This window comes from Cynoglossus semilaevis, chromosome 13 (assembly GCF_000523025.1).
Source record: "Cynoglossus semilaevis isolate Cse_v1.0 chromosome 13, Cse_v1.0, whole genome shotgun sequence".
Lineage (NCBI taxonomy): Eukaryota > Metazoa > Chordata > Actinopteri > Pleuronectiformes > Cynoglossidae > Cynoglossus > Cynoglossus semilaevis.
In genome coordinates this window covers 1,909,330-1,933,370 of record NC_024319.1, presented here as the reverse complement: position 1 = coordinate 1,933,370, position 24,041 = coordinate 1,909,330, and the positions used below count along the sequence as shown (strand labels likewise).

The 24,041-nt window shown below is 45.6% G+C and overlaps 3 protein-coding genes across 5 annotated transcripts; 1 reads left to right on the top strand and 2 right to left on the bottom strand.

Annotated features, from left to right (window-relative positions):
- Positions 1–813: 813 nt before the first annotated feature.
- gnb3a (guanine nucleotide binding protein (G protein), beta polypeptide 3a) lies at positions 814–6,666 on the bottom strand. Its single transcript, XM_025061457.1, has 11 exons — positions 6,541–6,666; positions 4,018–4,127; positions 3,816–3,931; positions 3,582–3,727; positions 2,955–3,018; positions 2,604–2,766; positions 2,373–2,439; positions 2,070–2,271; positions 1,552–1,768; positions 1,108–1,208; positions 814–870 (listed from the first exon to the last, which is right to left on the bottom strand). The coding sequence occupies exons 3-11, from the start codon at positions 3,870–3,872 to the stop codon at positions 814–816; spliced, it is 1,074 nt and encodes a 357-aa protein (XP_024917225.1). The 5' UTR covers positions 3,873–3,931; positions 4,018–4,127; positions 6,541–6,666.
- A 3,433-nt stretch (positions 6,667–10,099) lies between these two features.
- p3h3 (prolyl 3-hydroxylase 3) lies at positions 10,100–16,195 on the bottom strand. The gene is made up of 16 exons (XM_008322797.3): positions 15,404–16,195; positions 14,620–14,804; positions 14,354–14,512; positions 13,500–13,692; positions 13,275–13,406; positions 12,690–12,832; positions 12,445–12,534; positions 12,293–12,345; positions 12,131–12,210; positions 11,924–12,051; positions 11,746–11,841; positions 11,293–11,443; positions 11,086–11,203; positions 10,936–11,011; positions 10,657–10,797; positions 10,100–10,411 (listed from the first exon to the last, which is right to left on the bottom strand). Exons 1-16 carry the CDS (start codon positions 15,699–15,701, stop codon positions 10,247–10,249), a joined length of 2,208 nt encoding a protein of 735 aa, XP_008321019.1. The 5' UTR covers positions 15,702–16,195; the 3' UTR covers positions 10,100–10,246.
- usp5 (ubiquitin specific peptidase 5 (isopeptidase T)) lies at positions 14,694–23,969 on the top strand. Of its 3 annotated transcripts, none has more exons than XM_008322794.3 (21): positions 14,694–14,831; positions 16,424–16,750; positions 17,447–17,575; positions 17,873–17,939; positions 18,095–18,222; positions 18,499–18,644; positions 18,762–18,946; positions 19,290–19,384; positions 19,547–19,740; positions 19,916–19,987; positions 20,444–20,531; positions 20,827–20,952; positions 21,105–21,258; positions 21,474–21,639; positions 21,725–21,813; positions 22,094–22,222; positions 22,600–22,743; positions 22,818–22,960; positions 23,062–23,209; positions 23,304–23,388; positions 23,827–23,969. In XM_008322794.3, exons 2-21 carry the CDS (start codon positions 16,643–16,645, stop codon positions 23,918–23,920), a joined length of 2,490 nt encoding a protein of 829 aa, XP_008321016.1. In that variant the 5' UTR covers positions 14,694–14,831; positions 16,424–16,642; the 3' UTR covers positions 23,921–23,969. The 3 variants fall into 3 exon arrangements, with proteins under 3 accessions (XP_008321016.1, XP_008321015.1, XP_016893330.1); XM_008322793.3 differs by having other exon boundaries at positions 22,094–22,279; XM_017037841.2 differs by lacking the exon at positions 14,694–14,831 and having other exon boundaries at positions 16,415–16,750; positions 22,094–22,279.
- Positions 23,970–24,041: the final 72 nt, after the last annotated feature.

Below are 24,041 nucleotides of genomic sequence, written 5' to 3'. Positions count from 1 at the left end.
TGCCTTACATGAAAAATCTGCTGGGTTCGAGCCCCAGAGGAACCACATGTACTCAGTGGCACCCCTTGTGGCAGCCTGTGTGGATTGAAAAGACAGCAGAGATGTCAGAAGACCGACTTTATTCGACAGACCTAGAAGGTGGTGATGTTTCACTGATGGACTTCAGAGACTGAAACTTTCTATATTTACACAAAACTGGAGATCGGTACTGCAGCGGAACAGTACTCCAACAGTACGTACAGTATTCTGAAGTATTGTCTATCAGCACAGTATTGCAGTTATCCTTCATGAAAAAAAAAAAAGTATTACTGGTAGAAAAGTCCTGTCCTGAGACACCGTGGTTCCTGTTCTGCTGACCCGTCTGGCTGAGTCCACAGGAGCCGACGCTCAGTAAACGTCGTCCACCAATCACATACACAACAGCTCAAACACTAACGTGTACATCCGCGTACTAGAACACAAGTGAGTGGAAACGAGGAAGTCAAAGAATTCAAACGCAAGCATCGGGGGGGGGAGGGGGGGGGCTACCAACGCTAAGAACAAACAACAGTCGCCAAGAAACATGCTAACATCACTGCTAATATGGACTCATTAACATCATCATCATTAATATTATTAATTATCACGAACAGCCTGTAGTTCAGACCTACGGCCGCTTTGACACATCCACGTCTCTCTGGTCCACCGTGCTACCGTTTGATTTGGCAACTCCTCATTGGGTGAGGGTGAAAATGCAGATGTTCCTACAGTAGTAGTACTAGTAGTCGTAGTACTAGTACTAGTATCTCGTGTTAAAACATAGTATAAATGGCTCTAAAGAGGAGTGGTCTTCTCTGAAACCCAGCACCGGCTGATTCTGCCCAAATTCACCTACGAAGTTAAAGGTTAAAGGTGAGAGAGGGGGGAGACGGTTTTCACCACCTCCCCCCTCTGACGTTTGACAGGAAACCATCGTCTCACCCCCAGGGAACTCCAAACCTCCCCCTCCAACTCTAATTGATTTATTTTTGTCTCCCTCCGTCCGTGGAGGCCGGTGTGAAGTGCTCCGCTCCTCCGCCCTGCTCCTCCTCCTCCTCCGCTCTCTCTCTCTCTCTCTAATAAAATAACAAAGATCTTCAGGAAACTGTCCCAGGATCCCGTGCAGCAGGCCATGCCGTCCGAGGACACCCCGATACAGCTGACTCTGTTGTCGTGTCCTGCCAGCACTCCTGCGCCACCATGAGGAAGAAAACACAGTTTCACTCTGGTACTTCACTAGTACTGGGAGTACTTCTGTGGACGCTGTGGTTTTTAGAATTATTTATAATAATAATAATAAAATAACAATCATCATTATTATTATTATTATTATTCTGGTTTAGAGTTAAATACAAATATATTCATGTAAATTCATGTAAATAAATGTCAAGAGCCGATGTAATACAATGAAATAATAGAATAATCTCCACTTGGTTCTCAAACTGTGGTTGGTGTGTTACTGCTGGTAAAACACAGTGACCTTCACCAATCATCTCTCTCCGTCCAGACAGAGACGTTTTTGTTTTTACTCACCCACTCTCTCGGCCTTGAGTGTGTCCCAGATGTTGACGTTGAAGTCGTCGTAACCAGCCAGTAACAAACGTCCAGACAGGGAGGGCGCCAGGGAAGTGACCCCACACATGATGCTGGAGTCCTGGTAGGTGATGAGCTCCTGGTCGGACCGCAGGTCGTTCAGTTTACAGGTGGCGTCGTCCGACCCGGTGATTATAGCGTTGCCATTTGGAAAGAACTGGGAAAAAAGACAGGATTTAAAACGAGTTCTTCTTGGAAACGTATCAGTACAAATGTCAGGAGCAGAGAGGTTTGTGGCCCCCTAGTGGTGAACTGTTGTACAGTCAACTGTCATTGTGAAGCTAACAGGTTCAAAGAGCTACATCAGATTATTTCCCCAAGAGAGTATTACCACAAATGACCAGCAGAGGTAGTATTTTTGTACTCTAACAGAGCGGAGTTCACAGGAATGATCTCTGGTGCACCCTGGTGGACTAGGTCTAGTGCTGCAGTGGCTGTGAGTCACAGTTGACCCCTACCCCGATGGCGTTGATGTCGCTCTCGTGGCCTCCGAACGTCTGCCTGCACGTGCCCTCCCTGATGTCCCACAGCTTGGCTGTGAAGTCACACGCCCCCGAGATGAAGAACCTGAAGTCTGGAGACACGGCCAGGGACATGCAGTCTCCTTGGTGTCCCGCAAAGATGGTCTTCTGGGTTCCAGTTTCAATGTCCCACAGGACGCTGAAGGAGAACAAGGACAGGTCAAAGGTCAGACTTGCAGATGTGTGGAAAATCTACGCCCCCTGACCCCCCACCCGCCCACAACAGTCCGAGATTCTGACCAGGTGCAGTCGCCGGAGCTGGTGATGATCTCAGTGTCACTCAGGAAACGACAGCAGGACAGGTAACCTGAGGAACCAGAGGTTTAGAACCGATCCCCAAACAGAACGTCAGTTCACGTCACAGTCAAAAAGTTGTGATTTTAACAAAAAAAACGTCTTTTTTTAGAAGAACATGAAACAGTCGTGAAAATGTAAAAACGTTAAAACACTTTGATGGAACCCGAGGCCGACCTGTGTGCGCCGCCAGCTCACGCATGACCTTGACGTTCCCGTCTTTGCCCTTCAGGTTGTAGATGGAGCACATGTTGTCCAGTCCACCACACGCCACCAGGTTCCCTGACGGTGCGTAGGCGCAGGTCATCACCCAGGACGACTTCAGAGGGATGGCGTTCACCTGAGGTCAGAAACAAGGTCAGCGCCCCCTACTGAACACAGACCATCTAACCAATCCCAACTGTCGTCTGTTGGGGGCGGGGTTTACACCCGGGACAGGTCTCCAGTCCAGTTCACATGTAGACAAACAACCATTCACGCTGTCATTCACACTAATTACAGCTGGACTTCCTGTTGGCGTTTGTTTACCTTGTTGGTCGTGATGCTGTCCCACACGATCAGTTTTCCGTCTTGTGACGCGCTGACACACAACCTGAAGGAGCAGAGTTGACGGTGGTTAGAAGAAAAGTCACGTGTCAGTTGTTGTTTTCCAAAACCTGAAATAAATGTAGGCCATCTGAATAATGACCTATGCTGCCCTCTGCTGGCATTTTCTCTTCATGCTCTTCTTTTAAATTTTTTTTGTTTTGTTTTTTAAAGTTTTCTGGTTGAGAATGTTTCCAGGTGGAACAGAACCTGGTGGTGGCAGTAGTGAGACTCAAACAGAATCAGTTCTCATTTTTTTGTATCACAATAACAAATAACAAATATATAAAATACAGTTACAGCGCCCCCTGCAGGGCAGACAGGTGACACTACCTGTTCAAGACTTTCCCAAACTTTACTCAATGGTTCCGTGCCTCCTGCAGGGCCCCGCCCCATAATGTGGGAACCACCGGTTTTGAGCAACTTTATTGATGTTATTTTCTCATTTAAATTCAATCGTCTCCTCCCTCTCTGATTTAAAGCCCCCCCCCGACCCCCAGGTCCCAACAACAAAGTGGTATCTTAGCTGTGAAGTAAATCCCGGGCGTGAACCGTGTGTGGAGTGTTTACTTGGTGTCCGTGCCCCAGTGCATGGCGTAGATCTTGGCGAGGTGGCCTCTCAGTGTTTTCCTGGTCTTCATCTGGACGCGGCCCACCACGCTGACCCCCGCCGCTGCCTCCTGCAGGGTGGTGTCCTGCACTGCCTTACGAGCGGCCTGTGAAGCAGACGAACGGGAGAGAGCGATGAGTCTGTTTCCAGAGCGGAAACAGACTCATCGGTGGTTCTGATCCAGGCCCACTGACCGTGATCTGGTCCTTCAGGTTGTCCGCCTCCTTCCTCAGCTGCTCCATCTCCCCCATGGTGACGATCTGTGGGCTGAGTGACAGACAGGAGAAGTTTGACAGCGACGTGGATGACCCTGCAGAGAAGAGACCGGGGTCAGACAGGTGTGACCTGTGAATCACTGAAAAAGGAGAGAAAAAAAAACCAGGCAGTGACGCGTACCTCGGTGTTGGTGAGAGAGCGATCAGTGCCTGACGTCTGCACCTGCAGCAGCTCCAGAACCTCAGCCTCTCAGTTTTGCAAGTCAAACTGGCCGTCGTCTGCTTTGCAAACTACGAACACGCAGGAGCACACAGAAACCCATAAAACACGCCTCTATGAACACACTCACACACACACACAGACACGCACACACAGTAATAAGCAGACTGCATGAATATTCCTGCATGACATTAGCAGCTAAAGTATTTGCTGTTCAGATAAATTTAAAAGTACACATCCTCACCCTGAATGTACACACAAACCAGTATGTCCTGTAGCTAGGCTAATGTCATTAGTGTATTGGCTCCCAGTTCACAACAAATACTTCACACACAGTACACACACACACACACACAGTACACACACGGACCGGGGAGTTTTCACCTCATGGTCCACCGACGTTGAGGGCTTTTGGATTTGATAACGTCATTAAATAAGTGACGATTTGGTTGTTGTTGTTTTTTTTTTTTTCACACTGAATCAATTAAGTAATGGACTCAGACCGTGTGACAAACTGACACTTCAATAAAACCACAGACACTCGTTCCACTGTGGCATCAGGAACTAAAACCCTCCACCGTCCTGTGAACCGTCGGCGCCTCGTATTTCTCTTACCTTCAAAAGTTCTGGAGCAGAAACCTGTGATGTCTCCACTGTTTGTTTCCCTGCAGCAATTCTCTCTCTCTCTCTCTCTCTCTCTCTCTCTCTCTCCCTCTCTCTCTCGTTCACACACTTTAAGTATTTGAATGTGAGTCGCTGTCAAAACACATGAATTTGCTTCTAATTTGTTTAAAGTTACAGGGAGAGGAAGGGGTGAGGGTGAGGGTGAGGGTGAGGCTGAGGCTGAGGCTGAGGGTGAGGGTGAGGGTGTGAGGGGGAAGAGTTTGTTGTAATTGTTGGTCAGACTGATGATAAAAATAAACATATTATTTTTTACCACTGCTGTCTGAGGTGAGCAGGAAGAAAAACAAACTGATGCGTCAGTTGTTTTTCTTTTTTCTCAAAATACCATGACAAGTACAATGCAGTTATTGGACGGCATTGGGTAGTGCCCCCCCGACCCCTGGTATTAGCTCAGTGCTTCTCATTTGTGAACCATTGATAGGAGCAGAAATCCATGTTGCGCAGTACTTGTCATGATATTTTGTGTCTGTTTCTTCAGCTTTTAAACTGTAAAACAGAAACACTGAAGTTCATGTTCCACCGTTTTCTCTCCACTCTGCTGTCTGTACCTCATGACCCTCAACTAGAACCCAACCTAGACCTGCACTGATGCTGGGGTCAGGGCGTTTCAGGTCTTGGTTCCAGACGGGGTGAGGGGGGGGTGCTTTGATAATGCGCTGTGATGAGTGAAGGCGTATTTGTGTCGTTAGCCTTTTTGCCATTGTTTCAGGTGATTAAATGACGGCTGGAGCTCACTGGATGGTGAAGTCCATTAACACAGACAGAGAAGGCGGGGGGGTCGGGGGTGAGGCGGGGGGGGTGAGGCCGAGAGTGATTTTTAAATCCTGCTGGCTCAGATTTTAAGGGAAGCCTTTTGAATCAAATCTGCTCTCATCCGATTACTGACTGCTCTTTGCATCTGGATCAGAGATGGAGCAAAGAATGGGGGCAGACAGAGGGGGGAGGGGCAGGGGGAGGGGGGGCAGATGGAGGGGGAGGAGGAAACGTGGAATATGCTGGAAGGTGGTTTGATGACTGTCACTGATACTCTGGGTTCCTACAGACCAACATGGCCGACGTCAAAACCTGAGGTCCAGAATCAGCCAAAACTGAAAGGCGTAAACTGTACAAAGGTCGTAGTACTGGGTTATGTACTGCATGTACTGCATGTGACCCCCAGATGTTGGTTGTTGAATTAAGTGCCCCCCCCCAGTGGAACGTTATTCATATTTGTCTAAAACAACACAGTCGTCTGACTTTTTTTTATTTTCTCCCATAATTAAAATGTCAGTAGATTAACGAGGCTAATCCAGGCCACGCAGTAGATTAGAATAAAATTTAAAAAAAGAATCATATACCAAAAAGAAATCACACATAACATTCAGACAACCACAGTCCTGGTCCTGGTCTCCATGTCCCGGTCCATTAATGTAGCCCACTGTTGGACCTCAGTGTTTTAGGAAAGTCGTCTGATCTGATCAGAATATTTAGAAAATACTTTTATGTCTGTGGAAACTGGATGAATAAAACTTTGCTTAGTCTATACATATATATGTATATATATATACATATATATGAATATGTTTATAAACTATGTCACAAATTGAGTTTTAAAGTGTTTTCTTTCTGGACCATTGTTGATAAATCAATGGCAGGTCAGAAGTTTTCAGCTTTTTGACCAAGGAATAAAAGTTTTTAGAGTTTAAGTTGACATTATCATAACATGACAAATGTGTATATGTAAATATGTAAATATAAAGATCATAAAGATCAGGACATGGTTGACAAACAGTACCATGAAAGTAAGTTCCTGTCACTCACCGATCAGGGCGACTCCTCTTCAGGTGCGTCGTAGATCTTCAGTCACTGGTTCTCGTCTCCGTTCCCTGGTCGTTGTCTCGAGTCGAGCAGCGAGTTATTCCTCCGTCACTCACTCCGTCCACTGAAGAACAGATGAGGATTGAAGGGATGAAGGAGATCAGTGATGAAGGGATAAAGGCTGGGATGCAGAGAAAAAAGTAGGAGGGAGTAAAGTGAAGTGGGGGGGCGAGGGTGGGGCAGAGGGAGGGGCAGGGGGTGTAACAAAAGGTGGAGGAGGACGTGTGTGTTTGGGTGAATCAGAATCAAAACCAAGAGATGGAAATCATGGAGGGGCGAGGGTGGAGGGTCGAGGGGGGGGGGGGACCAGGGACCATGACTTTATATGGTACAGGTCCAGAGACTGGAAGAAAGGCTTTTATTTTGTAAACATGAAGTGAGGCTAATATTAGATCAGATCAGAGGATCATTCTTCTTCTACACCTCAGTCCTTCCTGGGGTCACTGCTGGGGAGTTGGGGGGTCACCGGGGAGGGGGGGTCACACCCTGGAAATCATGTGACCCAAATGCTACTGTGTAAAAGTTAGTACAGTACAACAGAACGGACGTGGGACGTGTGACCGACACAGACCCAACAAGTTGAGTCGGAAAAATCCACCTCTTCATCGAACAGACGCAGTCAGAGTCCGTGACCTCTGAAAGGTCAATTGTCCAGAGGAAGATACACACGGACGTTGGTCAAACATGCAAAAACTGCACACATGCAAAGTAAAAACAGATTTGTAGCCGTGAGTGAGTGTGCTAGCATTCACGCCGCTGGACACTGTTGCCAGGCAACGACAACATCAACACAAAGAGACTTTTAGCCTCTTTAAAAGTGTTAATTCCAAATCAATGAAATGCTACTGGAAAGTTAGATTTTATTTTTACATTCAAACATAATTTGATTTTACTGATATTTCGTCTCTTGAAAATATACTTTGTTGTTTGTGTTTTTGCATCAGTCGTTAGGCTCCTCCCACATCATCGTCAACAACATCCTTCACATCGATGGTTCTTTCCTGCCTTCTGTGTTTTCTGGAACACACCGTGGCCTTTGACCTTTGTGCTTGTTGTTCTAACAATATCATTTACCATCGATAATGACAGGCCTGAATTATCTGATGATCTGTTCTCAGAAACATGGCCTTTTAAAACCGTGCACAATTCTCTTAATAAATGATGAATCACAATGGCTCCAGTTCATGTCATTAAATAATAATAATTTATTTTTTATAAATTTATAATATTTGGATTATATCAAATGCTACACTGGTGCAACAACATGTGTGAATTAAGTGACTTCTTTGTCTTCCACGGTGATATTTTGTTTTGGTTTTCTGGACCTGGTTGCTTGTTTATCTGGACAGATCTGGCAACCTGGCCCATCACGCTGCTCCTCTGCACCTGTGTCTCGTTAAGTTCTGTCTTTGAACGTTTCTCCGGTGAAAATCCTCTTCAATTCTTCTGGCTGACGGAGAACTTTGAGGTAATTTACCTTCATATATTACTGACTGGGAGAAAAAGGAGGAGAAGTGAGTTTTTCTACGACATTTTTGTTGTTTTTTGTTTACTGTCTGGTGTTTTCTGTGTGATTTACGTCTGATATTTGACCACATTTAGTCGTTGATGTTTTAGTTTACCTTTACGAAATCGTTTTTTAAACTCCTATTTCTTCTATTTTACACGTCGGAATTTTTTTTAATACAGCAGTGAATTTACTCTTCGCGCCACCGGCCTGATCTCACAGACCTCTCGCGAGAACGATATTGTGTGTATGACAAACGTCAAGCTAGTTTAAGAATGTGTCCATAAAATAATTTTTAAAAACGCTACCGTTGAATAATAATGTCACTTCCGGTGTATTGTGCGTACGTCAATATCGTGTACGTACTGTAGCAGGAACCGGTAGAGAAATGGTGAAGGAAATGGACGTAAACAGTGAGTTTTGTCAGATCGTAGCAGAAATGTAAACAAACAGGAGTTAAACTGTTTATACGACAATTCTTTTGGTGAATCCTAATAAAGTCGTAAACAAAAACCTGAGTTGAAATACATAGTTTTGAAGAACCGTCGACTTTGTTTTTTGAGGATAAAGAACACTTTCTAAAAACAGACGGGGATTAAAGAAGTGACGAAGTGACGCGTCAGCTTCAGGCACAGACATCAACCCTCACAATGTTATTTAGTTTCTTCTTTTTTTTCCCCCCAGGAAAGTGGAATAATGAATGAATAATGAGACAGGAAAATCGACAGGTAGAAGTGAAGCTGCTAATGTTTGCATAACTTCAAGTTGTCATACAAAATATGCAAAAAAAAAAAAAGCTCGTAGTCAACACAGACACCGACTTAAAGGCCGATTAATACAGATATATATATATATATTTTTTTTTTTAGGGTGCTGAACGGTGTTAGAGTGTGAGGGGAGGGAAGAGGTTAAAACCCGGGCTCCATTAGAACAGTCGCTCTGACCCAATTCTGTTCCACTGATGGATTATAACACAGGAGCAGTCCGTGTTAACACGGGCCATGGACAGAACCCGCGTCAGTACCTAATGCATGAGACGAAAACAGAGTGGGGGGGTGGGTGAGTCTGAAGGGGGGAGGAGGGGGTTCAGGAGGAGGGGGTGCACTGGTTGTAATGGGAGGTGGAAGTGGGTGGTTAAGTGTTACTCCACTGGACGTGAATGATTAAATGATCCGTGGCTGGATTATTAATCCATATTCAAAATGGGAGACATTTTTAAGCCTCATAAACAAATGCACTCATTTATGCTGGATTAACAGTAATCTCTCTATTTCTATTTCCACTGGCGCCCCCACTCCTCACCCCACTCCTCCCTCTCCCACTGACTTAGTGTCTGGTTGCTGATAACTGTGCTGACGTAGTCTCACCCATTCTCACTGTTTTTGTGAATAATTCTAAAACATTTTACCACCTGTTTTCACTCGAGGTGTAAAACTCCACATTCTGCTGCAGTGGTTGAACCTCACAGTAGAACAAAGAAACACTCCAGTATCAACGCACTGAAGTGTCTCCTGATCTGTCCTCTCCTGATCTGTCCTCTCCTCATCTGTCCTCTCCTCATCTGTCCTCTCCTCATCTGTCCTCTCCTGATCTGTCCTTTCCTGATCTGTCCTCTCCTCATCTGTCCTCTCCTGATCCCGTATCAATCTCCTCAGTAATTGATCAGTTCTTGATTTTCTCCAATATTCCTGGTGTTGGTTCATGTTCTTGTTCTTTTCTTTCTTCTTAGTGATTCCAAATGTAGATCCCTCTGTTCCAGAGTTAGGAACTGATGTTCAGATGGAACATATATGAATATGAATATATTTTAGATATGACACTGGTGAAAAGTCACTTTTTTATTCTCTTCATTTTTGGAGTGATCGACATCGGTCAGTAAACGCCACAGAATCGTCAGTGTCTTCCTCACTTACGTCAGTGTCTTCCTCACTTATCTTCATCATAAATACAGTATGTACATGAACAACACCCCCCCCCCCCCCCCCCCTGATCGACATCGGTCAGTAAACGCCACAGAATCAGAAGAACAGACCAAACCCACGTCAGTGTCTTCCTCACTTATCTTCATCATAAATACAGTATGTACATGAACAACACCCCCCCCCCTCCTTTGATGACTGGTCCTGAGGATTTGTTGATGTCTCAGAGCTCGTCTTTGCCCCCCGTCACTCTGCCTCTGCCCCTGCTCCTCTCCGTAGACGCTTGACTCCGAGCGTTCCTGGCGCCGCTGCCCTTTGACTTGTCCTCGTCCTTTTTCACCACGCTCTGTCCGTCTGCGGCCCACAGAGCCTCGGCCTCCTCCCGCTCCTGAGGGGCAGAGAAAGATCCAGACGAGTGATTCGTTAATGCTATTTAATCTCATTCATCACAGCTTAAAAATGTAAATAAAGTGGTTTTAGAGTATAGAGAGTCCTGGGCTCGATTCCCAGAGGAACCACATAGTTGGCGCCTCCAGGGGGCAGCCTGTTGTAGCAGATCTGCTGTTAACACAACAGTTTCCCCAGTGTGGGGTCATGTGACCCGGATGACACCCGGATCACTGTCGTGCTCACCATGTCCCTGTAGAACTTGTCCTTTGTGAACCACAGGGCAAGAGAGCAACGCCGCCCGCTGGTCACTGCGGTAACACCGTGGGGGTTCACCGGACCGGAGGAAAAGCCCACCAGTCTACCACATCTGGGTTTGACCTCAGCCTGGGGGGGGGACACGTCACCAGTTCATCACTTTGATTTTCTTGTTTTTTAGTCTTCAGTTGATCTAATTTGATTAGTATTTATTTGTATTTTCTTTTCTGTTTCAACCAGGGGTCAAAGGTTAATAAAATGACTCACTGTCACTTTCTTGGCGTCCTGGCTGGTGAAGAACAAGTCACCACCTTCAAAGTTGTCGTTCAGGTAGAGAACGGCGCTGAGACGGAAACAGAGCAGAAAATCAACACGACGTAGAGAGCGTTTGTTCCTGAGGGAAGAACGTCGACACACCTCAGGTCTCGGTGTATGAAGGCCGGTGGTTCCTTCCAGCACTGTTTGGTCTCTGGCTCTAGGAGACAGTTGTCCACGTGGACAGGGTGGGACAGGTCTGATCTGCCCTCCTGGTCACCTACAGAATCACAGCCAAGTTTAAAAGTTTCAGTTTAAAAACATCGGAGTCTGAGCTGAGACGATGGAGTCTCTCGCGGCGGTCCACACCTGGGACGGCGTTACGACAGACCAGGTGTGTGAAAGAGACGTGGAGGTCTGAGGGACTCCGGAAGTAGGAGTGCAGCAGAACTCGAACCCTCTCCCCCAGTTCATGTAAGAGCTTGGCATCTGATTGGTTGACCAGGCCGTCCTGAGCCAACTGGAGGAAGGAAGTTGACATTGGATTTAAAACTTTGATACTTTAGTGTTTATTTAGTTTTTCCTCAGTGGATGAATTTCAGCAGTTGACCTCGACGTCGATGTTTTTAAAACCTGGACTCACGTCACGTCTTATATGAAAATACATGAGAACCACAACACAAGAACTGCCCCGGGCTACAACTGCCCCCCTAAAATGATAAATTTACAACAAAGAAAGAGACGTCGTTTTTACAGTGGCTGTTAAACAGTCGGGGGTGGTTGTTAATTACACCACGACTGCTGTACTTCATGTGTGTCTACCTTCACGGCCCTGAGCACAGTCAGGCCTTCAAACGTCTCATGTGGCGTGTGCGGAGAGCGTCGCCCCCGGTAACCATCTCCAGCTGACGCTGCAGCCTATCAGGGAGAAGAGGAAATGGAAGTCCAGACTGTTCCTGGTGTGGAGTTCTAAAATCTGACCGGACCGAGGTGAACTCACTGTGGCCAGCTGCAGGATGCTGCCGCACTCCTTCTCTGTCATCACGCCATCCAGTACCACACGGTTGGTCCCGTTCATGCGCTCGTCATCCATGGTGATGGTCACGCCCACCTGAGGGACTGGACCACCTGCAGACACAGGTAACAGGGGTGGTTTTACGGGGCAGGGTAATGAGTGTCACCCCAGGGCAGTTTTAAAAAGTCTGACCTGCATAAAATCCGCTGGCGTCCACTTCGTCCTGCTGCACGCCGTCTTTTAGGCTCTCGTTCATTTTGTCCTTTTCTGCTCTAAAAGTGAAACAAAAATACTTCTAAACTCTGTGCTTCATGCTCCACTTAATGAACACCTTGTCTTTTGTGTTTGTCTCACCTCCAGACGTCTCTCAGTGATTCTGGGACAACGTCCTCTGGAGTCCAAAGATCCTACAAGGAGTACCGAGTATTCAGCCTTCATCAGTGAGTGTGTTCATGTATTTCATGCGTGTTTGTCTTAAACACATGTGCCCTGGTGTCAGCACTTACTGGGTCAGTGAAAGTGAAGCCCATGTTCTCCATGCCAAAGTACAGAAGCTTTTTTTCTTGCAACGAGCGGTTGACGTACGTGACCATGTCCTGTGAAACACATGGACGAAAAACACTGAAGTGAAAATTCACGGGGCTTTCCTTTAATTCTGCATTTACACTTTTATGTCTCCATTTATTTAACACTTCAAACTAAGGACAATTACAGTGGAAAAAGTCACAAATGCCTTAAATCACTACTGAACCTGAGCAGCCTGGGTTTCTTGTGACGCTTTGTCGCCCTCAAGTGTCTCAAAGTAGAACTGCAGGTTGTCTAAAGAGTCCTTGTCTTTGGGGTAAAACAGCAGCAGAGAGCGTAGAGTCTGCACTGCTGCTTTAACGTCGCCAGCTGTTTGGGAGAAAATGTAAAAGATGAACACTTAAAAATAATAATAATAATTTGTCCATTTGTTGTTTCTGTGGCTGTAATGATTGTGAGATGATTGTTAATCTGACAGTGATCCATTAATTGACCAACAAATATTTAAATATAGTCATTTTCTATGCTTCATTATCACCATCTACTCCTGAACTCTGCCGGGGGGGAATGCACTAATGCCAGGCTATAACAGTGTCAAAAAGTTAAAATTATTTTTGATGTAATGAATAATTGTAATTTATTATTTTTTACAGTGTGAAAGATGAGAAGGTTTGTTCTGTGTTCTTCAGGTCCTGGTCCATAAATGATGGACTGAACTGTTCACTCTGGACTGACCATGGTTGTGAATGTCGTTGTGAATGGTTGGATGGATGGATGGATGGATGGATGGATGTTGAGGTTAAAGTTTGACCTTTAAACTGAGCTATGTGCAGATGCTCCAGTTGTGTGGGCAGGAAGTCCTCTTGAGCTGAAATCCGTCCAGGTCGTGTGGCCACCTGAGTCACACATGACTGTCGACACGAGAGCAGGGAGAGAGACAGAGCTGCCAGGGGAAAAAGGAAGAGAGCCTCATCGTCACAGAAGAAGAAGGAGACGACGACGACAAAAACACCAGGCTGCAGTCGTCCAGTCTTACCTGCTGCTTTCTCAAACACCCCCCCCACACTGTCCACCCCCCTGTCCTCGGGCAGCTTCTGGGAGGCCGTGTCACACTGCACCCTGCACTCCTCCGTCTGCCGCAGCGTTTCGTTCACACACTCCCTCCACCTGTCGGCAGCTCTGGTCCAGTCGGACGAGGCCTCGGACTGGACCGCGGCGTCGTAGTGGACCTAAGAACCAATCAGGATCAGCCTCAGTCAGAACACAAGAAAACCTTGGTCTTTAGATGAATCTGCTCATTGGTAAGAAAATTAAAACAAAACTGTGAATAGTGTTTATATAAAACACTGGTTTTTGTCTTGAAAATGTTGGCGACTGAGTCTAAACCACAGAGCAGAAAGTAAAAGTGAAAAGGAGTGGAATTTACCCCTGAGGCAGCGGCTGGTCAGACATGTTTCTTCATAGATACTAACATTAACACATTAACACTTGACAAACGTAACAAACTATGAAAATGTCTAGGTTTCTGTGGTTGGAACAGAAAATCAGTCCAGCAGCAGTTTGGAAAAATATATTTATATGTCTGGTGACGTCATCGTTAATGACAGTTGTATAATGGTTCATTTAGTATCAAATGTATTTTATCAACATGTTTTTTAAAGTTGTGAATTCTTCAAATTCTTTTTTTATTTTCAGTTTTATGAACTCACAGCCGTGCATTGACGTAGGCGTTTTTTTTCTGACAGGACTGAACACATGAGTTCAGACACGTCCCAGTCTGAAGACCCTGCTGCGTGAAGGTGAATCATCACTGAGGTCCAGGCTGGTCCAGGATCAGTTGGATGGGACGTTAAATAACCCCCCGTCCCCCCCGTCCCCCCCTCTCCTCACCCAGTGCTTCTCATTCTCCATCTCTCTGTCCAGGAAGTCCTCGTCCGTCACTCCCTCCATCCTCCTGTACTTCTCGATGTTGTTCCTCATCTCCAGGTGACTGGGGTTGGCCACGAAGTACGTGTGAGCTGCCGACGCCGCCTTCTGCAGCTTTTCCAACTGATGATGATGATGATGATGAAGAAGAAGAAGAGAGAAATCTGTAATAAGACGACAGGGAGCCGAAGCAGGTGCTGTGATTTCTGAGCTGGTGTTGAACGCCTCACCTTGTAGTAGGTGACCTGTAGGAAGTTGTACGGATTCCGAGTCCCAAACTCGTACTCTATGTCTGACGACACAGGAAGTTGTCCCGCCGGGCTGACGTAGCGTCCCACGCAGAACCTCAGACACTCGGCCTTCAGCTGCACCCAGTCCAGGGCCCAGAGGTCCCACATGCCCCCCACCTCTGAGTCTGATGATACAACAGCAGGGGGCGGAAGTGAGTACACGACGGAACAAGTTCAATATTAGAAATATTTGAATATTAATTCATAAGACTATCATCACTGGGGGGGGGGGCGGGGGGGTCAGTAATACCACTATACTGTAATAATAATAATAATAACAACCTTAACGTAACAATTTCTATTTCTATAGTTTTATTTATATTTGTGTTTTATATTTTTATGTCTCAGATTCTTTCCTTTTTTTTCCAGTATAATTCCTTGTTTAAGTTGAACAGTAGGAAAATTCCGACTTTCGTGAACAACTTGAACGCACCATTAGCTCTTGCTCACAAACATGTTTCAAATGTAACGTTACCCTGTGTGGGGGTAATTAATTTTAATAGGAATATATTCCATCATATCAGAGAGGAGAATCAGTGGGGGGGCAAAACAGAGGGGTAAGAAAACGAGGGGGGGGGGGCAGGATCAGTATAACTACAAACTAATCAAGCAGTAGCACTCGAGTCCCACAAGATGGAGCCCTAGTACCCCAATGGTACGCATACCACATTTTGAGAACCACTGGTCTAAAAACACACACACACACACACACAGTTCAACTTGCCCAGTTTGTCCAGTTTCTCTGCCCCCGCCGCCTCACACTGGTCGTGACACAGTCTGCGGACCCGGAGCAGAGTCTCCTTGGTCAGGAGGGACTTCTCCAGCAGCTCCGCCGCCTTCGCCCACTCCTTACCGAAGTACGCCCGCACCCCGCTGTAGTACATGAGGTCGTAGGGCTGCAGCAGGGACAGGACGTTGGCGCTGCCCACCGACCCCGGGGTCGCCGCTGTGGCACGAAGGAACGCTGCAAGAGCCCAAAGAAACGCCACGTACACACGGGGGTGAGCCAGGAGCCCGGCCATGGTCTACCAGAGGAGAAGACCGAGGGAGGACCAGGAGGAAGAGCCGGAGCAGGGAGACCAGGAGGAGGAGGAGGAGGAGGAGGAGGAGGGACTATGTTAATGTGAGGGGGAGGAAAAGAAAGTCTCTCCGAGTTTGAGGAGGGCAGATTTGATGAGTGTGGCAATAACTGATGCCCCAGGATTTACTGTACCCTCTGCATTTACCCATCGACCCATCGTTGGGGACAAATGTTGTTTGACAACGTGAGACACGTCACTGTAAACGAGTTAACGTCCATGAGAGGGAATGGAAAAAAAGGCTGACGACGAAGTGTAAAAATGATAATTAAAATGGGAAACACATGGTGTGGATCAAATAAAATACTGGAAAGAAAAGAAAATATCTGGAAGTTTCTGGAATTTCTACTTTCGACTGTATTCAAAATAGAATTTCGATTTAGTTGAGATAAACATGGAAAATTCGATCGTTCTCCTCAGACATTCGTTTTAAACATTGATGAAACAACAGAAGAGGAAAAAGGGACAAGAAAAGAAGGAAGAAACATTGTAAAAAGGGCAAGAAAAGAAGGAAGAAACATTGTTTTATTCAATGAAAAGAAATATATTAAGAAATATATTCAAAAATAAATTCGAAAGGATTCAAAGGATTTTTTGTTGAGTTCGCTCAGGGTGAATTTGTCAATGCTCTTTAAAAGAATCTAACAGGTGCTCGTATTCCACAGATTACGGTACAGAGGCTCCGTCCGTCGCTGTGCGGAGCTCAGGAGTTCAATCGGCCTGCGTTGAACACAAGGCACCGTCCCATGATTCATTCAGTCGATCACAGACACCAGTAGACGGACTCGACCACGGGAACTCCTCTGAGCCGGTGCACCAAGAGACTGCGGGCTGTACTGACGGTAGCAAGTGTCCCGCTGAAACGCAGGATTTTCTAGGTAGCCATGGCGGATGTTGGTGAGGTTTTGATGTCGGTTTTGTCTACAATTCGGGTTCCAAAACCCGGAGACCGAGTCCACAAAGACGAATGCGCCTTGTCATTTGCCTCGCCGGTGAGCATTCATTCCTATACGAATCGAAACGTCAGCTGACGTTTGTTGTCTGTTTTATTTCCTACCGTCTTGTGCTGTTTCTGTGTTATATAAATGTGACGGTGTTTTTTTTTTTTAACTTTATGCGCTGGCTTCTTACATATTTCTAAATAAGCTAGCTGTTTGGCTAGCGTCAAGCTAAGCTTGTGTATTGTAGTGCAACGGAAAGTTAGCCTAGCTTATTAGCTGCCCTCGTTAGCATTTGCTGTCAAAGTAGCTAGAAATAAATCTGAATGAGTTGTTCTTGTGTTTGGACAGGCTGAAAACACGTCTTTATTTTATCGTGAAAATTAGTTCTAAATATCCAGGAACGTGTTATTATTTATGGAGTAAGATTATTATCCAACCTCTGTCGAACTGATTTGTGTCCTGTATAAATAGTCAGTGATAATATATATTCAAATGTCACCTTTGCGAATTCAACGTTCTTAGAGTGACTTTAATTTGATGCTACAAAAATGTAATAGAATTTTCAGCTTTATAAAATCTCTTCAGGAAAAATCGACTCATGGTTGAATTAACATGTTTTTTTCCAGGGTTACTGACTTCCACGGTTCTTCCTTCAAAGTGAAACTGTTTTGTTGTGTTTTGATGGCGAAGGTACAAACAGTTTCTCACATCATCATCATCATCATCATCACCTTGTTGATTATTATGGAAAGTGAAGGAGGCCTGTACCTGTGTATGAACAGTTTCCTGGGCTTTGGAAGCCAGTATGTGGACAGACACAGTGCTAGGTCTGGTCAGAGGGCGTACCTGCACATCACCAGGACCCGAAAGTCAAAGGTAAAAACTGGGCTGTTTTATTATTATTATTATTATTATTATTTCTTCAGTCCACTTTGGTCGTGTCCACTTGTCAGAGTAACACTGATCTAGCATCTGGTTCTGACTGCCAGAAATGGATCAGATGTTAATTAATTCAGATTAAAAAAAGATCCATGAGTTGAATGTTTTGTTTTTGTTGATGTTCTTGGTCAATGAAGCTGATTCAGAATTTCAATTTCAACTAAACATCATTGTTGATGTTCTTGGTTCAGAATTTCAATTTCAACTAAACATCTATCTTGTGTTTTATTGCAGAAGGAAGATGATGCTAACTCTGCCTCTGGACACCCACCAAAGAAGAAGCCCACCAGGCTGGCCATCGGTGAGTCTGTTAAAGGAAACGATGTTTTTAATAAATTAATAATTGTTTGTTAAAGTAAAGTAAACCAGGTTAGTTTAATCAAGTTTGTTAAAGTAAAGTAAACCAGGTTAGTTAGTGTCCAGACTGATGTTCTGCCTCGATTCTGATTTGTCCAGGGATCGAAGGAGGCTTTGATGTGGAGCAAGAACAGTATGACGAGGATATAAAGGTGGTGATTCTACCTGACCGACAGGAAGTGACGTCAGAGGACCTTAACAACATGCCTGATGTTGTGAAGGAGCGGGTGAGGAATCCTTTATTTTTCCCTTCTGTTACCTTAACAACAGTCTAGAAATAAATTATTTTTCATATTTAATGCATCTGCTGAAAAATGATGAGTTCTAAATGCACTTCTTTGCATCAGCTTGTCACAAATGTCATAATTGTTTTAAAATCCATTCTTATATTTTTAAGTAATCATCCTGTTTATTTTTTTATACTAATAATGAAATGCTTTTGGTACATTTTGGTCTTCAAACACTCAACATTGTTTTTTTGTTTTTTTTTTGTGTTCTGACAGGTGTCCCTGTCCATGGCTGGTATCATGGCCGCCGACTCTGTGTCTCACACGTTACAAGTTCAACAGTGGGACGGAGAAGTGAGACAGGAGTCCAGACATGCTGCTGAACTTAAACAGCTCGACAACGGGCTCAAGATCCCACCAAGGTGAAGACGCAGTCACACAACCATCTGGTGTTTACGTTCACCTTCTACTGTGATAAATGTCGTCTCGTCATCGTTGGTGACAGAACGTTCCCTCACCTTTACTGTGTTGCGTTACAGCGGTTGGCGCTGTGACGTTTGCGACCTCCAGGAGAACCTGTGGATGAACCTGACAGATGGCAAGGTGCTGTGTGGCCGCAGATACTTCGATGGCACTGGGGGCAACAACCACGCCCTTCTTCACTTCCAGGAGACGGGATATCCACTGGCCGTCAAACTGGGTACCATCACTCCTGATGGAGCAGGTAAACACGTACGGAGAAGTAGACTATAACAAGAAATGTACCTTTAGTGTCAAACTCAAACCACCAGGCCGTATGTTTGACACCACTGGTGTAGAGCAACGTGGATCTGAGTGGATGAGTTCAACTCTTCAGCCTCATGACATTTTAAACTAGACATTTATTGATTAACTCAGAGCTGCTCAGTGGTCGACTTTAGGTTAATGTTTATTATTAAAGCAACAGTAACTGAACTAGGTGAGCTGTGATTGGTTGTCTGAGGCAGTTGTGATGATGCGGCGCCTCAGTGGCTGCTCTCTCACTTTCTTCTTCTTCTCTCTCCGTCGGTCACTGTTTTCATGTCCAGATGTGTTTTCCTACGACGAGGACGACATGGTGCTGGATTCCAAGTTACCGGAACATTTGAGTCACTTTGGCATCGACATGATGACCATGGAGAAGGCAAGACAAATATCAGGCTTCATTCACCAAAGTCAGATGTGTTGATATCTGTACTGATGTTTGTAGACATTGGTTTGGTCTCAGAGGACGACTCAACTGCAGAAACGTGCGGAGCGTCCACACCAGAGGTTTGATTTCCATCTACTACTTTCTTGCTTGCAGACGGAGCGGACGATGACAGAGCTGGAGATCGCTGTGAACCAGCACGTGGGTGAGTGGGAGGTGATCCAGGAGTCGGGGACCACCCTGCGTCCTCTGTACGGCCCTGGACTGACTGGTATAAAGAACCTGGGCAACAGCTGCTACCTCAACTCTGTCATGCAAGTGCTCTTCACTGTTCCGGACTTCCAGACCAAGTGAGTTCTCATAAACACACACTTCAGGAAATGGTTTCAGTTTCAACCGAAGCACCTGCATCTTAAAATACCATCTGAACTCCCGGCATGTGTTTGTTGAGGCTTCAACCTCAGGTCTGTGGCCCGACCTGTGTCACAGCAGCCCCACTGAGTCGTGTTTCTCTCTACGCTGCAGGTATGTGTCCAACATCGACAAAATCATTGACGAAGCTCCGAGTGACCCCACGCAGGACTTCAAGACTCAAGTGTGAGTGTTTGAACACAGCCAGTGATCTCTGACCACAACTGGACCGTGAAAGACTTGAAAGCCACATAAAACTCATTATTAAATATTCAACTTTTTTTTAAAAAAGTTATATATTACATCAGTATATTGTGTCATATCACCAGATTCTTGCCCATGTAAAAAGTTATAGATTACATCACAGTATATTGTATCGTGTCATATCACCAGATTCTTGCCCATGCACACCCCTAATCCAGGTCTCTTATCATAAAATCTAAAATTTTGATAATCTATAAAATGACCTTATATGTAAAAGTGTAAGATCTTAAAACCCTTTGGTCACCGTGTCCTCATTTCCATGTTAAATCCTTGTCCAAACATCCAAATGTTGTTGAAGTCTGTTTCTTGTGTTTGTCAGACTGTTCTGTCGTGGTATCAAGTCACGTCTGATTTTTTTTTGTATTATTATTATTTCAGAGCCAAGCTGGGCTACGGCCTCTTGTCAGGAGAATACAGTAAACCAGCACCAGACCCTGGGGAAGAAAATGAGTCGTCTGAGCCCAGGGTAAGAGGAGACGGTGGCTGTGAACGCTCTTAGTTAGAGCAGACGTGGACTTGGCCAGAATTTACCCATAAATCCTTGTTGAACTGATTCTGCAAAAGACAAATACCAGTTTGTGGAAGAGACATCCACAAAATCTAACACAGACAGAGAGTAAAGAAAGGAGTTTTCTTAAAGAAAAAGAAAATACTGATGACATATACAGTACAACATGTAAAGATGAGAGGAAGGTTGTGGTCCATGTGTGTATGATCTCCCATCTTCCTGTCCTCAGTGTCTTTTCACACTCTTCCTGCAGGGGGACCAAGTCGGTATAGCACCTCGGATGTTCAAAGCACTTGTTGGGCGGGGCCACCCGGAGTTCTCCACCAATCGTCAGCAGGACGCTCAGGAGTTTTTATTGCACTTCATAAACATGGTGGAGGTAAAGAATCCCTCGCCATAATCTTTATTATTATTATGATTATTTTTCTATCCTAATCTTTATTATTATTATTATGATTATTTTTCTATCTTGATACTTTGTGTTATTTCTTTTTTTTAACGAATCTTTTTTCTTTTTTCCGTGAACCACAGAGAAACTCTCGCTCTGGGCCCAACCCGTCTGAGGCCTTCAGGTTCCTGGTGGAGGAGAGGATTGTGTGTCAGCAGTCACAAAAGGCCAAGTACACACAGCGGGTGGATTACATCATTCAGCTGCCGGTGCCCATGGACCAGGCCGTCAACACAGGTGCTGTAGTGACCTATCTTCACCACACGGTGGCGTTACAGCCCTGCTCACAGTAGATTGTTGTGGTGCAGATTCAGTTTTCTTTGCTACAGTAACTAATTCAGGCAGCAACGATGACCGTGTCAACAATTACCCTGATTATTGTCCTCGGAAAATGTTGTTGATCTTTGACCTGAATAAAACCTCACAGACGTCTTTGTACTTGACCCCGACAGAGGAGCTTCAGGAGGCGGAGTGTCAGCGTGAGGAGGGCGGAGACTTCTCACCCCTGACCGTGCGTGCACAGATCCCCTTCACAGCGTGCATGGCAGCTCTCAGTGAACCCGAGGTCCTGACAGACTTCTGGAGCTCAGCCGTGCAGGCCAAGACTACTGCTACCAAGTACCAGAAACACACGGAAATAGAAGAAGAAAAAAACTTAAAAAAAAAAATGAAAGTATTAACATGAGTTTGTTTGTTTTCCCAGAACAACACGCTTCGCCTCGTTCCCTGACCACCTGGTTATACAGATCAAGAAGTTTACCTTTGGCCTCGACTGGGTTCCTAAAAAACTGGGTAAACATAACCAGTATAACTAGTGATTCTCTGAATCTACTCACCTCTGACCTGCACTACCGTTTGGAAATAAAACACCTCGATATATCGTCCTGACTATAGTATCACAGTAAATCACAATATATCGTATCGTAGCCAGATTCTTGACAACACACACACACACACACACACACACTCCTCCTGCGCCGTTTATATAAAGTCTACGTTTCTGAAGGTGAAACCTTGTCGACAGTCGGTGGTTGATGACGTGATCGTGGTTTTGAATTTCTCTGATTCGCAGACGTGAGCATCGACGTTCCCGACACTTTGGACCTGAGTGCGTTACGTGCAACCGGACAGCAGCCGGGGGAGGAGCTCTTACCAGAGGTGGCCCCGCCCCCACTGGTGACCCCCGATGTGGAGGTTAAAGGTATCCTGGGTTTCCATGGCAACGAGGAGGACGATTCACTCTACTCCCCACTGCTGTGTCAGTCTGTCTGTCTTTTCTGATCTTTTCTTCTTCCTCTTCAGTCACACTTTAATTTCTCATCCTTTTTTTTTCCTGCTTTTCTTCCTTTTTTGCCTTTTTGTCTTTTCTCAAATCCTTCTGTTGCCTTTTTGTTTGTTTATCTATTCTGAACGACTTTGAGTTGACGTTTTAGCTTTAGTTCATTTTTTTCAATCCATATTTAAATTGATAAATATCACAACACATATTGGATTTTTTTTTGTTTCTTTTGGCCTTTTCCTAAATGCCCTGATCATACAGTTGAATTTATTCACCTCTTCCTCTGCGCTCTCTCTCAGCTCCGGTGCTGGACGACGCCACTGTCTCCCAGTTATGTGAAATGGGATTCCCCATGGAAGCCTGCAGGAAAGCAGTGTATTACACTGGGAACACTGGAAGTGACTCTGCCATGAACTGGATCATGAGTCACATCGATGATCCAGGTGTGTAAACCACTGAGGATCGACCTGGGATTAAATACCTGACACTAAAAGTACACGCTTGTGATTGGCTGCAGATTTCTCCGCCCCCCTGGTTATGCCCGGCTGCAGCTCTGGCCCCGGGACCACGCCCACAGAGAGCATTTCTGAGGAGCACCTGGCGACCATCGTGTCCATGGGCTTCAGCAGGGACCAGGCGACCAAAGCACTTCGGGCCACGGTGAGACCCCGACCCCAGAGACCCCAGAACTCTGTCCAAACCTCGTCAGCCGTGGGTTTTCTTTTCCATAAAACGTCTCCTCTGTCCTGTTTGTCTCCCAGAGTAACGTCCTGGACAGGGCAGTGGACTGGATCTTCTCTCACCTGGATGACCTGGAGTCCATGGATGTGTCTGAGGGAGGGCGCTCCGCTGCAGAGAGTGAGGGTCGAGAGCCGCCCCCTGGGCCACACGTCAGAGATGGAGCGGGCAGTAAGTGATGGAGAGGAGATCACGAAGAACATGAACCGTGACTGGATTATTCTCAGTCGTCGGACCAACCTCTAATTACTGTTGTTCATTACAGAGTATGAGCTGATTGCTTTCATCAGTCACATGGGGACGAGCACGATGTGCGGCCACTACGTCTGTCACATCAAAAAGGATCAACAGTGAGTGACTGATTTTATCTCCTCTCTCCTAAAACAGAGATGAGCTGCTGGTTACCTAACCTGTAGTAGAGGACCAGGGTCAAGGTCAATGACCTGTGACCCTGTTGGTCCTGGTGTTCAAGTCAGACTCCAATCACAGCCGTTTACAGACAGTAGTCAGAGATACTGTAGTCATTTTACTTGTCTCCATCATCTGTCAGTAGGGGGCAGCAAACCCCAGGTTTGTCGTCAGTCACTTCACCGTGGCCTCGTTAGCAGCGGATGATGATGAGCAGAAGTGACGATGACTTGTTTTGATCAGAAGTGACAATGACTTGTTTGACTGAAAAAATGTCCTGTTTTTCCAGGATAAATATATAAGATGTTTGTCCTCCCAGTGTTCTAGGTTTGCTGGTTTTGACTCTGTCCTCTCTGTCCTCCCCGTCCTCTGTCCTTCAGGTGGGTCATCTTCAACGACCAGAAGGTCTGTGCTTCAGAGAAACCTCCCAAAGACCTGGGGTACCTCTACTTCTACAGGAGAGTGGCTCAATGAGACAGACCAGTGTTTCTGTATCATTATCTTTCGGTTTTTTTTTTTTCCCCACAACGAAGCACTCGCTCCTCCTCCTCCTCCTCCTCCTCCTCCTCCTCCTCCTCTTCTCCTCCTCCTCACC

Coding starts and splice junctions, on each gene's coding strand:
- usp5 (XM_008322793.3), top strand. CDS start 16,643: ATGGCGGATGTTGGTGAGGTTTTGATGTCGGTTTTGTCTACAATTCGG. Junction 18,223..18,498: donor CTGATGTTGTGAAGGAGCGG/GTGAGGAATCCT, acceptor GTGTTCTGACAG/GTGTCCCTGTCCATGGCTGG. Junction 19,988..20,443: donor CAGGACTTCAAGACTCAAGT/GTGAGTGTTTGA, acceptor TTATTATTTCAG/AGCCAAGCTGGGCTACGGCC.
- p3h3 (XM_008322797.3), bottom strand. CDS start 15,701: ATGGCCGGGCTCCTGGCTCACCCCCGTGTGTACGTGGCGTTTCTTTGG. Junction 12,346..12,444: donor GCTTCACTTTCACTGACCCA/GTAAGTGCTGAC, acceptor TACTCCTTGTAG/GATCTTTGGACTCCAGAGGA. Junction 11,842..11,923: donor GCATCCTGCAGCTGGCCACA/GTGAGTTCACCT, acceptor TCTCCCTGATAG/GCTGCAGCGTCAGCTGGAGA.
- gnb3a (XM_025061457.1), bottom strand. CDS start 3,872: ATGGGGGAGATGGAGCAGCTGAGGAAGGAGGCGGACAACCTGAAGGAC. Junction 3,728..3,815: donor ACCTGAAGGACCAGATCACG/GTCAGTGGGCCT, acceptor TCTGCTTCACAG/GCCGCTCGTAAGGCAGTGCA. Junction 3,019..3,581: donor CACTGGGGCACGGACACCAA/GTAAACACTCCA, acceptor CTGCTCCTTCAG/GTTGTGTGTCAGCGCGTCAC.